General features: G+C 40.1%; 1 protein-coding gene across 1 annotated transcript in view; it reads right to left on the reverse strand.

Moving 5' to 3' along the window:
- Nucleotides 1-135: 135 nt before the first annotated feature.
- The window catches only part of ANKRD13C (ankyrin repeat domain 13C), a 27,899-nt gene continuing 13,087 nt past the window's right edge, over nt 136-14,947 (reverse strand). Inside the window, exons 6-13 of the mRNA XM_083743090.1 lie at nt 14,126-14,192; nt 11,925-12,069; nt 11,088-11,219; nt 10,600-10,761; nt 9,912-9,991; nt 6,508-6,606; nt 5,148-5,248; nt 136-4,080 (exon numbers count right to left, since the gene is read on the reverse strand). Of these exons, the coding sequence (XP_083599216.1) occupies nt 3,950-4,080; nt 5,148-5,248; nt 6,508-6,606; nt 9,912-9,991; nt 10,600-10,761; nt 11,088-11,219; nt 11,925-12,069; nt 14,126-14,192 (917 nt within the window). The 3' untranslated portion in view covers nt 136-3,949. The remainder of the gene's footprint in view (nt 4,081-5,147; nt 5,249-6,507; nt 6,607-9,911; nt 9,992-10,599; nt 10,762-11,087; nt 11,220-11,924; nt 12,070-14,125; nt 14,193-14,947) is intronic.

The following is a 14,947-nucleotide window of genomic DNA, read 5'->3' on the forward strand; positions in this document are numbered from 1 at the left end:
CTCCTTTACAAAGACTCTCCATGACTAGTCTCAAAAGGAAAGACTAAAGTGTCAATATAGTGTGCTGCTCAGCTGATTTCATCTTGATGAATATAAGGCTCACCCCATAAAGTTAGAGACTGAAAACAACAAAGATGCACTGAAAATTGAGGATTTTATTGAAAAATTGACCAATAAAATGTCCTTGTGAAAGTGATACACTGTAACATCCTTTTTCTTTAGCCTTCCTCTAATAAGGAGGAAGTGTCCACACATGGTAGAATAGATTTCTGAAAATGTCCGTATGTTCAGTCTCAAAAGCAAACAGCATCTTTTGGTCTTTATTCTAAGTGGTACAACCAAAAACACTATTAGTGAAGGTGAGTTTAGATTAGACAAAAGAACACATGAAATATATAAAAAAAGATGACATTAGGTTTTCACAATTATAAACTGTCAAAAGAAAATTTGCAGCATTATAGGAAGTTTGTTAATAAAGTTTAAATAATGTAATTAACTTTTAATGAATCAAAATCAAGTATATATTTTAAAAATGAACTTTTTGAATATATTATGCTTCAACTTAAGGTAGGTTTCCAGCAGAGATTTATATCCACAGTTGTACTATCTGATAAAAATTGCTAGGTATCCATCAATTGCAGTTTAAAACTTAAATAAGGAGACAAAACATCAGCTGCTTGGAAAGAAAGATTATTCCCTTTGCCACAAGTTAAAGCAATAATTTGGAAGACCAGTAAAACTGAGTTTGGTTAAGGAAGAGCTCAGGGGTTTCTTTTTAAAAAGATCCCCTATTTATGCCTACCAATACACTTTGCTTGGTTTCTAAGAGGACATACGGTACTTCAGAGAAGTTTCAAAAGCCTCAAAGAAAAGTCAAGTTCATGTATACTTTTGCATCAGTCTAAAATATTTAGAATGCTACTTCCTTTACACTCTTGCTTCCCACAGATGTTATATCCAACAATGACCTATAAGCATGCAAGAGGCACTTAACCTATAATCTGGCCTCTTTCTGGTTCTTCTATTGCGATACTTTAGCACAGTTTGCATGAATGCTGCTTCACAATGCACCCCCCACCCTACTTTCCTAATTACCCTTGTGAGATAAAAAAATCCTTGAGAAAGATTCAAATGTTCTCCAGGACACAGTAATAATGCCCAACTGAAGTTCCTAGCTGTGACACTGCTATGTCAGAAAATATAAGTGCTTAACTACTAAGTGCCAAATAATTTGGATTCATTTATCTCTACTCTTCTTTAATAACCAAGTATCAAAATCTCAGATCCAAGACTTCCTAATCTAGCGGTAAACTTTTGGGAATATTACTGCGGGCATGGAGCTCCCTTTACTGAGGTGTTTTTTCCCCCAGAGTCAATGTACAACATTCCTATTGCATGGGTTGCTAAACTACCTGAATTGACATACCAGGAGCTTGATGCATACCAGAGATCTGCTTGTATATGCATCAGCTTGCAGACGGTTTGCCAGCAACAATGGGTGCTGCTTCTTCCTGAAAATCCACTACTGGAACAAAACTAAACTCCCTTTATGTAGCTACAATTTTTTTTAATGGGATGAAATACAACATAAACTGAAATCTTTAAAGTAGGGGTGTAACAGAATAACATTGCTCCGAAATCACTTCTGACCTCCAAAATGGTGCAGCACCTCCACCCGGTTTAAGCCCTTCTTCACAGAAGGACACAAGGTTGTGACTTGAACAGCACAAAGTTCATTGTTTTTTGTTACCGTGAAAGGAGACCCACTTGCTAGACATTAGTCTGACAGTTCATGGGCTAACATTTATTTTTGTAGAACTCGATGAAAAACAACTTTGGCATTATTTATCCAGTAATTTTACATATATAGGAGATGACCAATTGCATATTTCCACAGTTTAGTGGCCATCACCTATCAAGCCCATACCATACACCATTCATTGGTGTGAGAACAGCATTGTAAATATCATTTTAAGCATCTCAGCTGTTTTATGAAATACTCCCAGGATGGGTAACATGAAGTGTCAAGCACCTTCAAATCCAATGTCTCCTACAGAAATTATCTGGCAGGGGAAACACCATGATTTTTTTATATATATAAAAAATATTGACAAAACAGCTCTGCCTTCAAAGTTCCTATTCTATTTACAGGCAGACAATATCCTCTGACAGTGGATACTGGTAGTGAAATGGAACTTTCCACAATATGGCAGCTACAATGATATACTAAGCCAGCAGAAATGTCAGTCTTCACTGTCAACATCACTCAGGATTGAAGCTTTAAACAAATTTACAGTATTTGTTGAATTGGGCCCAACATTTGGGCCCCTATTTTAGGTCATGAAGATTTTTTCTCTCGTGAGTTTCCCCTCTGCACACCGCAACAGTACAAAGCTATAGGACTTGGGAATATGCTTGAAACCTTTTTCCTGGCAAAGGTTATGTGGCTCATGAGTCTGGTTTTACTGTGCACTGTGACTCACCTCGGCCCATTTGACATTCCAAGTTATCACCAGCACTGAGTGTGTTAACTAGCATGGTGGCTTAAGTCTGAAAGTGACTTGAGCAGTTTCCAAAAGAAGAAAAAAATGACTAGACTGCACAAAGAATATACCTTTGAAAATATTTACATTTCTGTACATTTACACATCACTGGAAGCTAATAAGCCTTGGAATACAAATGAACATAGTACTGACAATTCTGGACACATTCTTTCCAGTAGAGCAAAAAAGGCTAGTTTCTCTTCAAGTTTCATACAGTGGAACCATATGAAGATTCTAATTTTTTTTATTAAAAAAACAACCCTTCTGAATAAAAATGAACATTCTTCTTTCTGTAGCTACCCATGCTGGAAATACCTTAATTATTCTTGTACTTTCATTTTTGTACACTCCATCCCCAATCTATTGCAATCCCTATTCACATCTAGGTTTGCACTTTGGGAAATGAAAGCGTAAACCAAGATTATTGTAGTAATATATTCAATATATTCCCAAATACTACTGGATAACAAATACAAGTTTATTAGGTTTGATGGGCAGCTTTTATGGCTCTGAGGAACCCAAAAGAATGTCAGCGATTCAACCTGTGGGCTGTTTAATAATCTCCAAGCATGCTCTCCAACGAACACAGCAAGGACATTTCAACCAGCTTGGGTGGGGAGAGCAGAGGGGATATCTGCAGATTTATATAAGATTAGTAACAACTTTCATTGGAGCAATGATAGGTTGCCGGGGGGGGGGGGGGTGGAGAATATGAATAGCACCACAATGAATTGCACTAAGGTGCTAAAGGAGGTACCTTATTCCCTGCAGAGTGAAGGCTCTAATTCTCAAACGTATTGCAGTAAATGAATGCAACTGTTTAAATGCTTACCATTTGGTTCATTCGTCTGCAGAAAATCAATTCCTTCTACTATATGCTCAATTTACTGAACAAATATTACAGAATTTACAATATATGAAAACAAAGCTTGAAGGAAGGTTATAAGAGCAGCTTAAGTAAGATGGGTATTTTAAAGGGCTAATAGCCAGGTAAGACATTTTAGTTCTTTATGCTAATGGTCCAAGGGTGCTTTTATTACCGAGAAACGTAAAAAATTTAAGAACAAATTACAGTCCTTATAGCTGTTATGTAAGTTTTCAGGGGGGGGCAGGGGGAACTTACTGAGGTGCCAGGCTATCATGCTTGCAGGTCTGGATGTATAAATGCATGTGACACAGCAGGAGACCAGCTTTTGTTTAGACACTAGGTGGATGCTTGCTATATGGTACAACTGACTGAGATTCACGGTGTGTTCCCTTTCTGGTTTCATTTTAGCGAGTTCTGTCCCTTCGTACTTCACCCACTTTTAGACAGATGTCTGTGGGCTACCTGCATCCTCTCTCTCCCGTCTCCTTGTGGCATGCTGGTATTTTCTTTTTATTTACTGCTAACTTTCCAGTTAAGTTAGAGATCAGGAAAGCGGCTAGGGTCCTCCTTGTAGTCATCAGGAATAGTGAAGATTGATTCATCAAACTCATCATAGCGAAACTCCTGAAAAGTCACAGTGGCTGTGATGGTTGGAAATACAGGTATATCTAGGAAGAACAGAGCAAAGGATTGGGAGGTTAGAAAAGGCACAATGCACAATGGAAAAGGGCATTTCTGTGGCAGAAAAGGATTCACCAGCCACTTGCTCAACTTCCTGGTAATTTGGCTGGAACAGCGTGTCAGAGGAGGGGTTGGAGGCAGAGTTTCTGGAGGGATATATGTAAATTGTTTTTAACTTATTGTAAAGTAGCTTGAGATTGCTTGCCCTAAAGGGCAGAGTGAAAATATATTTTTAAAAATCTTCATTGCGCAACTCTGTTCACACTTCTAGCAAATACTTGCACTCCTCCCTGTTCTCATTTGTTAAGAAAAGAGCACAATGTTAGCCTCCAACCATGTTAAAGCACTGACAAACTCGGTGTAACTCTGTACCATCATAACCTGGGCAAATCCCTGGGCAATGACTGTGTCAGTTCTGTGTTTTCTATGACACCCGGTAAGCTTCTGCAGAAACTTTGGGTAGCAGGCAGACAAATTTTGTTCACGAGGGCTGACGTCTTGAAACTGAATCATTGCTTGTGGTGTATGTTCATCCCATTTTTGGATTTTGGATAAATAGTTCTGCAGGTTTTTGTATATTTGGGGAAACCTACTAGCCTGCTTTATCAGAGGGGACAAGGCCCTAAGATATTAAACCTGTCTTGTGAAATGCTGACTGTCTCCAGCCTTACTCTATTGCCGCACTTCTCATTGGCCAAAATAGTTTTGAAGTAAGACTATGAAGAAAACAAGTGATTTTCATGAGAGACTATGGGCATGCAGAAAAGGGTTAATCCCCCTTCCATATACACTGTATCTCCAAATGCTAAATGTGTTTCCTACGTTGCCTACTCATGCAATAACTTCACTTTCTATTATTGTGTACTTTCCACTCAGTACACTATGAAATGGCATGCTAGTTTCACTCCAGCATCTGACTATCTTCCTGCTAAAGCCTGAGTGACAGCCCACTGCATTTCTCACCACAAAGATTAAAAGGTTTTTCAATACAATCAATGTTTTTGGCAGACCAGACAGTCCCTTTTAATTGATGAAATACACTTCGACAGCTCACCTAACTTTACAGGAAAACCCGGTGGTAGTTTCATCTGCACAAACTCCCGCAGTTTGTTAAAGTGCTTGAAGGGTGCAATTACTTCTAAAACATTCAATAACCTGGGGGGGGGGAACACACACATGTAACAATTTCATCTCTTAGCAGCTTTAGGATTTACCCACACACTCCTAATCAGTGCACTGTAAGAAAAAGAGGTGTCATCTCAGTAAATCACTGCAAACTGAGCCAAGACACATGCCGAGGGAAAGACGCTATTGTTCATGGCCACTGAATCAAATCAAGTAATTACGCTGAACCATTTTTGTTAGCACAGTGCAGGTTAAGCAAGAGTAAGCTAAATAGTCCGGCATAACCTTGGTCCAATGCAGCTCAGAGACAGTCACAACTGAGCATTCAAACTGCAGCGAGCTTCACATGACTTGGTAGGAGGATTTCCAGATTGTTTCTCCTTTGGGTAAAACTGAGTTTTAGCACTCATTTATTTTATGTTAGGTGAGTTTTAAATCTCAGGATTTCAATAGGTTTCGAAACTTAAACTTATTAAGAACTCCGGTAGTAAAGCGTCAAGCTTAAAACAAGCTTCCTTTTGAATCGTAACAGGAAAAATATTCCAAAATTCCAGTTTAGGAACTTTTCTTTATAGATGTTGGAAAACTTCCCATCAGGGCACACAAATAATAAAAGATCTAGAAAAGCATCACACTTCAAAAACTAGACATTTCCAAGTCACTATATATTCCGAATATCTCTCATTAATTTTTTTCACATCATCTCCTCCACATCATCTATGTAAGTGGCTAACTTATTCAGATCATAAGTAGAGTGAATGTACTAGTATGGGTACACTGCTGAAAGGCTTCAAAACCCAACATGTTGCTTACAAGGCCTCCAGTGCCCATTCTTGCAGGGGTTCATTATCTTCCATAACTTCAACCCCACCCTTACGATTCCTATTCCTTGTCCCACAATCCTCCTAGCCAAAGTTCAACCTCCTTCACCCCAGATTTTTCTTCTACTTGAAAAAGTTGCCAAAACATGGAAAGCTCTTTGGCTCTTAGATGCAGAATAAATCATACACACTTCATTTTTTTATATAGATTTAAGAACAGAATACAGAGGACTTGAGACATCTGGATAAAATCTGAGAACTTTACATTTAAGAATATTGGAGAAACTACAAAAGAATTGGATCATTGTAGAGGTGAACCTATGGCAGGCAACATGTTTTCCCATTTATTCTATGACAATGTATTATACTGCAGTCTTTGGAACAAGCAAAATTTTATACATATCGGCGTATTTTAGCTAAATCACATGCCCTTTCACAAACTTTTGTAGTGGACAGTTTGAGACTTACGATTCAATTCCTAGAGGAAATTCTTGGCTCATGGCTATTGTGGCTTTAAATGTTTTCTTGCTTTCTTTGCAGACCAGTTCCCTACCCAAATGAGGTGCTCTAAGTTAAAGAAAATAAAAATTAAAACCTCCCTAGAGACATAATTTATAAAAACAATAAGAAATTGGAATGCATTTCTCTTGTGCAGGAAAACAAGTTGACAGAAGTTGTTTAATGATGCCTGGAAGAGTTCAGATAGCAAAAACTGCCCAAGCGGGCAAGCTGCCCAGGCACTAACAGATTAAAGCAACTGAATAGAAGTCTGTAGAAAAGAGAAAAATATAAATACACATACACACTTTGGCCGGATGATTTCACAAAGTTAAGAATCTAGGACTAGGATCTAAAAAGCTATTCAGATGAGCCCAAGGGGAATTTGTCTTTGGACTTTGAAGAGCAAACCCTCATACCGTTTCAAAAACATTTTGCAATTGTGGCATGTAGCCCAATGGTCATGATAACTAGTTTAACAGTTCTTTCCATACTGGCCATGGGACACTAAAATGGAAATAGTGTGGAAGCCTTAAAAAGGGGGGGGGGGGGAGAGAAGGAATAGATACCAGCATGTTACTTTCTAATTTCTGTGATTAAACAACTTCTGCTGGACCAATGTGTAAATATGGAAGAAATTCATACTGAAACAGACTGTCTTCCTTGAGTGCAATTTTGTTTAGAAACTTGGAACTGTTCTTTAATATTTACATTTAAACTTGTACATTTGGGATTGGCTCTAGAGTTATCTTTCCACAAAGAGAAGGGCTCCCTCAAATCTTGGAAGGAAGTGAGATCCAGCAAAAAGTCTCATTAGACTTCACTCTTCCTCATGAAGCCCACAGTGCCCAGTCCCGTGGTGGGATAATGTTTGGGTGTCTCCCACTCTCCACAGCACCTTCCCATGGGGCTGTGGGAGGGTGGGAGGAACTGGCAAAAATGCCTCCCCCATCCTCTCCAATTGGAGATGCTGCTGGAAAGCTGGAGGTAACCCTCTGAATAGTGTTAAGAAAGATATCACATTCCAAAATTTACAAGTAAGGACATGCTGAGGCACCCGAAAAATATCCAGTCATCCAAAGCTCTCCAAGTTCATCAATATTAGTCAAGCCTTCATGACCATTTCACCCCAAACCCATTGAAGTCCAAAATGAAGAGACCACTTCTGATTTGGTCAAGCATGTGAAAAAGTAAAAACTACGAGGCATATATAATCAGTTTAAGATGTCATTAAAACAAAGACAATATCATGAGTTGAGGGTTAAACAGCAGTGTTGTCACAGTTAAAATCTAGGATGAAAAAGCCTTTGATTTGATGCCACTTATACTGACCAAATTAGAGATAGCTGCTTTAGCTCTAGTAATGACAATAGGATTATGTGCATGGAATAGGAGTTTCATTCAACAGCATTCTGACATGCACATCCCAGTCTATACACATTATCAAATCATCCTTCAAAAGCTGTTTGCTATAGGGTGCGGAACGCTGCTTTTCACGAAACCATTTGGAGCTCAGGAGTAGTTTCATGAATCTCTGGATAAGTAGATCTTATCATACTACTTTTCTTCAAGATAAATCACACCAAATATAAAGGACATATCTGATTCCCATGAGAAAGGGACTGATTTTACACCATTGAAATCAATGGGACGTAAACGCATTGGGGTCAGTCTGTACAATCTAAAACCTGTGTGTGCAACTTTAAGCAGACATTTCTATTTTCAAATTAATAAGGCTTTACTGCAGCAATAGGATTTCATATATTCATCTTTGTTCTCAATTCTATACTAAACATTTCAAATGAGTACCTATGAGGTGAGCCAGGGACAGCACCTTATGCAATAAATTTGGATGCCATGGCTGGTTTCATAGATAATTAAATTTCACAGATGTGCACTTTTAAACCCCAATAAAGACCCAGAGCAGATGATATTTGATTCCTTCATGCATTCTGATTGAAAAGATACTCTCATTGCAGAAACTGCTTGTATGCATCCAATGAAAATAAACTAATATATAAAACTAAATATACTGAAAAACACAATTTTAATAAAAAAGCTTGAAAAATAGAAGGTTTTGATTCCCTCTAATTATTATTTTATTTTTGTATTTATACGGCTGGCATCTGTCTTTCTCGGGAGACAATGGAAAAGTGTGCCTTCAGGGGTGAAGGCATATTTATATAATGCTTATATCTTGCCTTTTCCCCAGACCAAGACTCAAGGCAGCTTGCAGATAATATAGGAAAAGCTAAAAACATAGTAGAGTACAGTGGTACCTCGGGTTAAGTACTTAATTCGTTCCAGAGGTCCGTTCTTAACCTGAAACTGTTCTTAACCTGAAGCACCACTTTAGCTAATGGGGCCTCCTGCTGCTGTCGCGCCACCGGAGCACGATTTCTGTTCTCATCCTGAAGCAAAGTTCTTAACCTGAAGCACTATTTCTGGGTTAGCGGAGTGTGTAACCTGAAGCGTATGTAACCTGAGGTACCACTGTAATGCCAAATAAAATGCACATGTAGGATTTAACCCAGAAATTACAGGCACTATGGGCTTCTGCTCGTGGAAGGGACCCTGATTCAGTCAAAACTCATGCCTGGTGAAAAGAAAAGGTAACATTCACCAGTTCCTCCTTCCCACTGAAGCCTGCAGCGCCACCTCCTAGAACAGGGGTCAGCAAACTAAGACCCCTGAGCCAGATCAGGCCCCACTTGGGTCCTAAATCTGGCCTGTGCCGCAAAGCTGGAACCCGCTACAAAGCCGAGACTCCCGGCGATGGTGGCGGTGGCTCTGCCCCTCAAACGCCTGGTTTACCTCAGCTGCGTTTGATTGGCAGAGACGCCCCCCGTGCCGCACTGAGGTAAACTAGGCACAGCGCTTGATTGGTAAAGCCTCCACCACTCGGCCTCTTCCTCTTATCGCCATCGCCGGGAATCTCGGCTTCGTGGCCGGTTCCGGCTTCGTGGCATGGCCTCTTACTCCTGCCACCGCCACCTGGTGCTCCTGTGGGCCAGAGAGCGGAGCGGACAAGCTCACTCTGCCTACCCACGAGAAGCGATGGCGGGAAGGAGGACTACTTGCCCCCCTTGCTTCTTCTTCCAGCTCCCCCACCTCAGGTGCTGCTTCTCCGGCCCGCCACAAGGTCTGAGGGACAGTGGACCAGCCCACAGCTAAGGACCTCCTGGGCGACATTTCACAGGGCACAGGGAAAGAAGGAATCGGTGAAAAATAATCTCCCTCCTCCCAGTGGAGTGTCTCGTGAAAAGAACTCAATTCATGCCAAGCCCTGATCCAACCCATTATGTTTTGAAAACGACATTAAGTATATACATAGCAGCAGCTATATACACACACTATATGTATTTAATACTCACTTTCCATTTTCAGCAGATATGTACTCCTCCCATGTAATTGTGTTTGGTGGAGGTGGAGTAAGAGACTGCCTCCTGACAGGCTGTTAAAGAAAACAAATGGGAATTATTTGTAAATCAAAGCACTTTACTACTTAGTAGGCTACCATCATCTCGTCTAAAAGAACATCTGTGTCTCATGCTTCCTCCAACATTTGCCAATCTGAAGAAGAGTAAATTAGGGCTAATCCAAAATTGGAACACTGCACTCCTGACAAATGAACAGCAACCAATCATTTAGACATGAAACAGAAATGTACACGTTAGCATGCCTGGAGAGCTGCGTAAAAAAATGTAAGCATTTCTTAAGGATAGCCACCTGCAAAAGAAATACTTTTTGTCTCCCCCAGATAAATCACAAGCATCAAGACAAGAGCAAACCTTGGCTATAACTCCTGGACTGTCTGGAACAAGACAAACCATGTGCCTAGGTTTGGCTGTAACGCTAAGGCTGACCATGGCTTAAGCTCTAGCTGGTGTGGCAGCCAGAGGACTGGGAGTGGACCGAAGTGGTCACGATTTCTGCTGTGAGTACCTGCACAGTTGCGCATTCACACTCAGCAATTGCTTGGCTTAGCATTACATGTGAACTAGGCCAGCAAAAGGCCATCTGTCGTTAAATGTTCAATTTAAACAGAACTTTTAACTGTACCTCAAAATTTTGTTCCATCAAGTTTCCACCTTTACTCAAGCTTTCCATAATAGCCTTGTTTCGAAGAATATCTTCCTCACTGAGATGTTCCCGTCTTTTCCTTGATTCTAAGACAAGTCCATTAACCAGGTAGAAGTCTGCCAAAAAGTTTCCTACCCTTTCCTGCAAACACACAAAAAATAAAACACATGAAGTATTTGAGCCAAAATGCAAAACGTCTACTGAAACTCATCTAGTCTTTTCATTTGTTGTCTACTTGCCAACTGCTTATGTTCTTAACCCTAATGTCACATTTTCATATATTTCACTCGCTTTTCTTATAACCCTAACATTTAACATCCTCCCTTCTCCCAATCCGGATGACTGGGAAAGCAAAACTGACAGCCTATATGTTTGTCCCACATTTCACCTGCCTTGCAGACGTCTTCCCTGGGGCACACTAGCACAGGATGGATGGATGTCTTAAAATAGTTATTAAAAAGTCTTACTGTTTTATCTTCTCGAAAAAGCCATCCTGTTTGGGCACGTGTGAAGGTGATTGATTTGGTTGATAATGTTGCTGAATAAATATCGCTGCTCATCAAAATGTCAACTTCCTCCTCTGTTTCCATCTCAGATTCCTGAAAAAAAGCAAGAATATTAATTGTGGTTTGGGTTTTTTCCAAATTGTTTAAACAGATTTGTTATCCTCTCCCTGTCCAATTTCTGCCTGAAATAAATAGAAGCCTTCCAGTAATTATTCCATTAGGTAGCAGCCTTAACCACAGTGAGTATGAGTAGACCATATCTCCCACTGATACACATTCTCAGGTACAAGATTACTCTCCATTTGATTTCAGCTTCTTTCTAAAGCTACGCATTCACATGTTGCCTTTGGAAACCTTCCATGCAAAGTAGTCTTCTGCAGCCTCCTGATTTCTCAGACCCTAGATGTACATCGTATTACTGTCACTGCTACATAAGTAATAAATATATTTTGGGAGGACATTAGCAATCTATATGGGAAAGGAGTTTAATATTGTTTGCAGCAGAACTGTTAGGCAACCAGGTATCCTGCAAAGCAATACTAAACATAAGAGAAAAAACGGCAGTGGAATTATAGCCCTCCTCCATACATGTCTACTGTGTTCAATGGAAGCGTTCCCAAGTAAGGGCACAGAGGACTGCAGCCTTACATGTCTGATACCAGGCAGACAATATCTTGCAACTACCTTGTACACTTTTTAAGCAAGTCATTTATTTGGTGCACAAAACAGCAGGAAACATATTTTGCTTTGTTTTTGAGTAACATTGTGAAAGATTTTACTAGCGGTGCTGCAGCTTACCTCGTGATGTATTCGCTGGTAAACTTTTTGTTCGTTGTCTAAAACTACAAAGGATTCAGAGGGTGCAGCATCACCGTTGAAAATGAAGCTCAAGTCCCCTCGTTGGCACTTCATGTCAGTAAAATCTATGAGTGTTGTGTCAAGCCTGGGGGAGGGGGGAACATTCCAATACTTCAGCTGATCCAGAATATTAGTTCACAAAATTCTACTAATAACCAGTGAGATTTGATTATTATTTTTAGAAGCAAGATTTGTAACAGATATCAGCCCTGTTTGGGTGTGCTATCTGTATGCAAAGGCAACATACAAGCAGGGATGAGTGTGCTAAGATCTGCCCCCAGCATCACTCTGCCCATCACCCTCCAAAAGAAGAGGGTGAGGTAGGAAGAAGGGAGCCTCCTCTACTCATGGAGTAAACGTACTACTCATGGAGTAGACTCATGGAGTAATTTAGAACCCTGCAAAACTGGGGTCGCCTACAACCCTCGGAATGACTTTTATCCATCCGCTGAATGGGGTTGGCTAAAATGTGACAGAAGGCAGCAAAAACTGTTTGGCCACCTTCAGCGAGAAGAGCTTCTGCTCACAGAAGATGCCTCTACCCAATTTTCAGCAATCATTTCTCTTGCCTGCTTTCCCCACAGCATCCTGTGCTAGAGCCCAGTGAGGTCTCCTGACTGCTGGGAGAGGCAGGGATGAGGCAGTTCACTCCCTTCCATGCGCATTTCATTGCATACAACCCAAAATATACAACAAGATCTTGTCCTATCAAATCTTTTGAGTCTCTGCCAAAAGAAAAGAGAAAATATTCCTACAACAGAGAACTTCTGCCACTACTACTATGCAAGTTCTGTTCAGAGAATTCTAGTGAATTCACAAGATCAGAGCAGGTAAAGCTGAGAAGTTTAGCTTTAGCAGAAGAACAAACTTGCTGATGGTACATGTCTGAATAGAGAATTCCTGTATATGAAAAATTCTCCACACGCAGTACAATAAGGTGAATTTTAACAGCTAACAGTAGGACTGAAATCTCACTCAGTTAAGAAGGTAGTGCAAAATTTCCATTAGATTAAGAATGTAGCCAGACGAAAAAGTTTATTTTGCTTCTTTCAGTATTACACAGAATATATATTCCATTTAATTTAAAAGTTAGCAAGACGTGGAATTTTCCCTTTGACAAAAACCTGCTTAAATAGCAACATCTTTAGTTAAATGGAACCCAAAGTCATCTTGACTTGTTTAGAATCATCCAATCACGTAACAGGCAGCTATGCCAATATTTGGCTACAGGTGTTTGTTTTAGAAGCAGCCATGCAATATTCACAGGATTTAAGGAGACCGTGCTGAAGATGGCCCCTAAGCAAGCACTAGCCTTAAAAAGTTAAATACGTAATTCACAAAGGGGTAGAGCGAGCCACTTTACAGAATAAATCTTATTCATCATTTGTCCAGTTGAGAGCTGAGAACATTAATAGTGAGAGAATCATGACTCTCAATAAAAGGCATTTCAGTAATGAGTTAATAGTCAGCTCACACTAACATCACATCACAGCACCTGGAATAAAGCGGCAAAACATGCACAACTCCATTTATCTGGAGATTCCCAATTATGAGCAGGCCAACAATGTAAACACAGCTACGCAGACCACTGGTAACTCTTGTACAGTTGTCTTCTTTAAATAAAGAAGTATTGGAGTTTATTACAAAAAAACTCCAATACTTGTAGAGTTTCTTTAAAGAGTTGGAGCTCATGAGCCCAACTCCACACCAGCAGGGGGCTGTGCAATTTTCCCTCTTAGTTGCAACTCCTTACACTATGTTAGATGCCACTCTGCACAGCAACGTTTTGGAACATTAAGGCGACTGCAAAGGAAACACAGATCAAAAGGCTCTGTGAATGGGCAGTGCATGGCCTCTACATCTTATGCTCCTCACCCACATCACAACAAGGTATGAAATTTGGAAATGCATGAAGACATTGGCAATAGAATTAAAACTCAATATTTTAACATCATTACATTTAGTACAGTCCAGGGATGGGTAATTTGTAGTCCTTCAGATGTTGTTAACTACAACTCACATCAACCCCAGTAAGTATGGTTAGCAGTAAAGGATCATGGGAGTCGAATTCCAGTAGCATCTGGAGGGCCACAGGTTTCCCATCCCCGGTGTAACCCTTCAAAGGTGAAGACTATTCTTACCTGATATTTATACCTTGTTTGTATATTTTACATGCATCAGAAGGCAGGATTCGGGAAAGTAAAGGCACTGCATTTAGGGTAAAAACGAGACCCTGTTACCATTAATGTCCTTCTAATGTATCCATTCAGCATACAGCACACAAAATAAAAACTATCAACCAAATCATATATAAACACATCCAACAAAGCAACTAAAACAGAGCCATATGTAAAGCTATTAATCATGATAGCTGTATAGTACACCCATTGCCCATAGGCACCTTTCCTCCAAATACCAGTCACTGCGGATTAACAACATGAGAGGCCTATTGCTCCATGCCCTGCTTATTGGGTTCCTAGAGGTATCTGGTTGACCACTGTGGAAAGAAGGATGCTGGATTAGACAGGCCTTCAGTCTGATCCAGCAGCTCCACTAGAATTGAAGCCGATAGAACTGTAACTAATTTAAAGAACGTAATCTCTTCCACCAAAGAGTGGGAAAACACATTTCAGGGCATGTAGGAAAAATCAACAAAAATTACATTTTCCTTCCATCTGCAGGAATCACCCAGCCATGAGTCCCCATGGGATCAGAGTCCCATCTGTGAACAGAAAGAACCTTTCGATTTGTGGAAGATGTCTGGATCAAACTCCAACTATGTTTGTGCTTTTGCATAACTATCTACAACAAGTTTAGTGTCATTCCAAATAGCAAGTCTGTTCTGGAGAAATAAGTATTTAGACTGGATAGCTCAGTTGGCAGAGCACAATACTCTTAATCTCAGGGTCATGGACAAAAAGATTCCTGCATTGCAGGGAGTTGGACTAGATGATGCTCGTGAC

Source organism: Podarcis gaigeae, assembly GCF_964106915.1.
Source record: "Podarcis gaigeae genome assembly, chromosome: 6".
Taxonomy (NCBI): Eukaryota; Metazoa; Chordata; class Lepidosauria; order Squamata; family Lacertidae; genus Podarcis; species Podarcis gaigeae.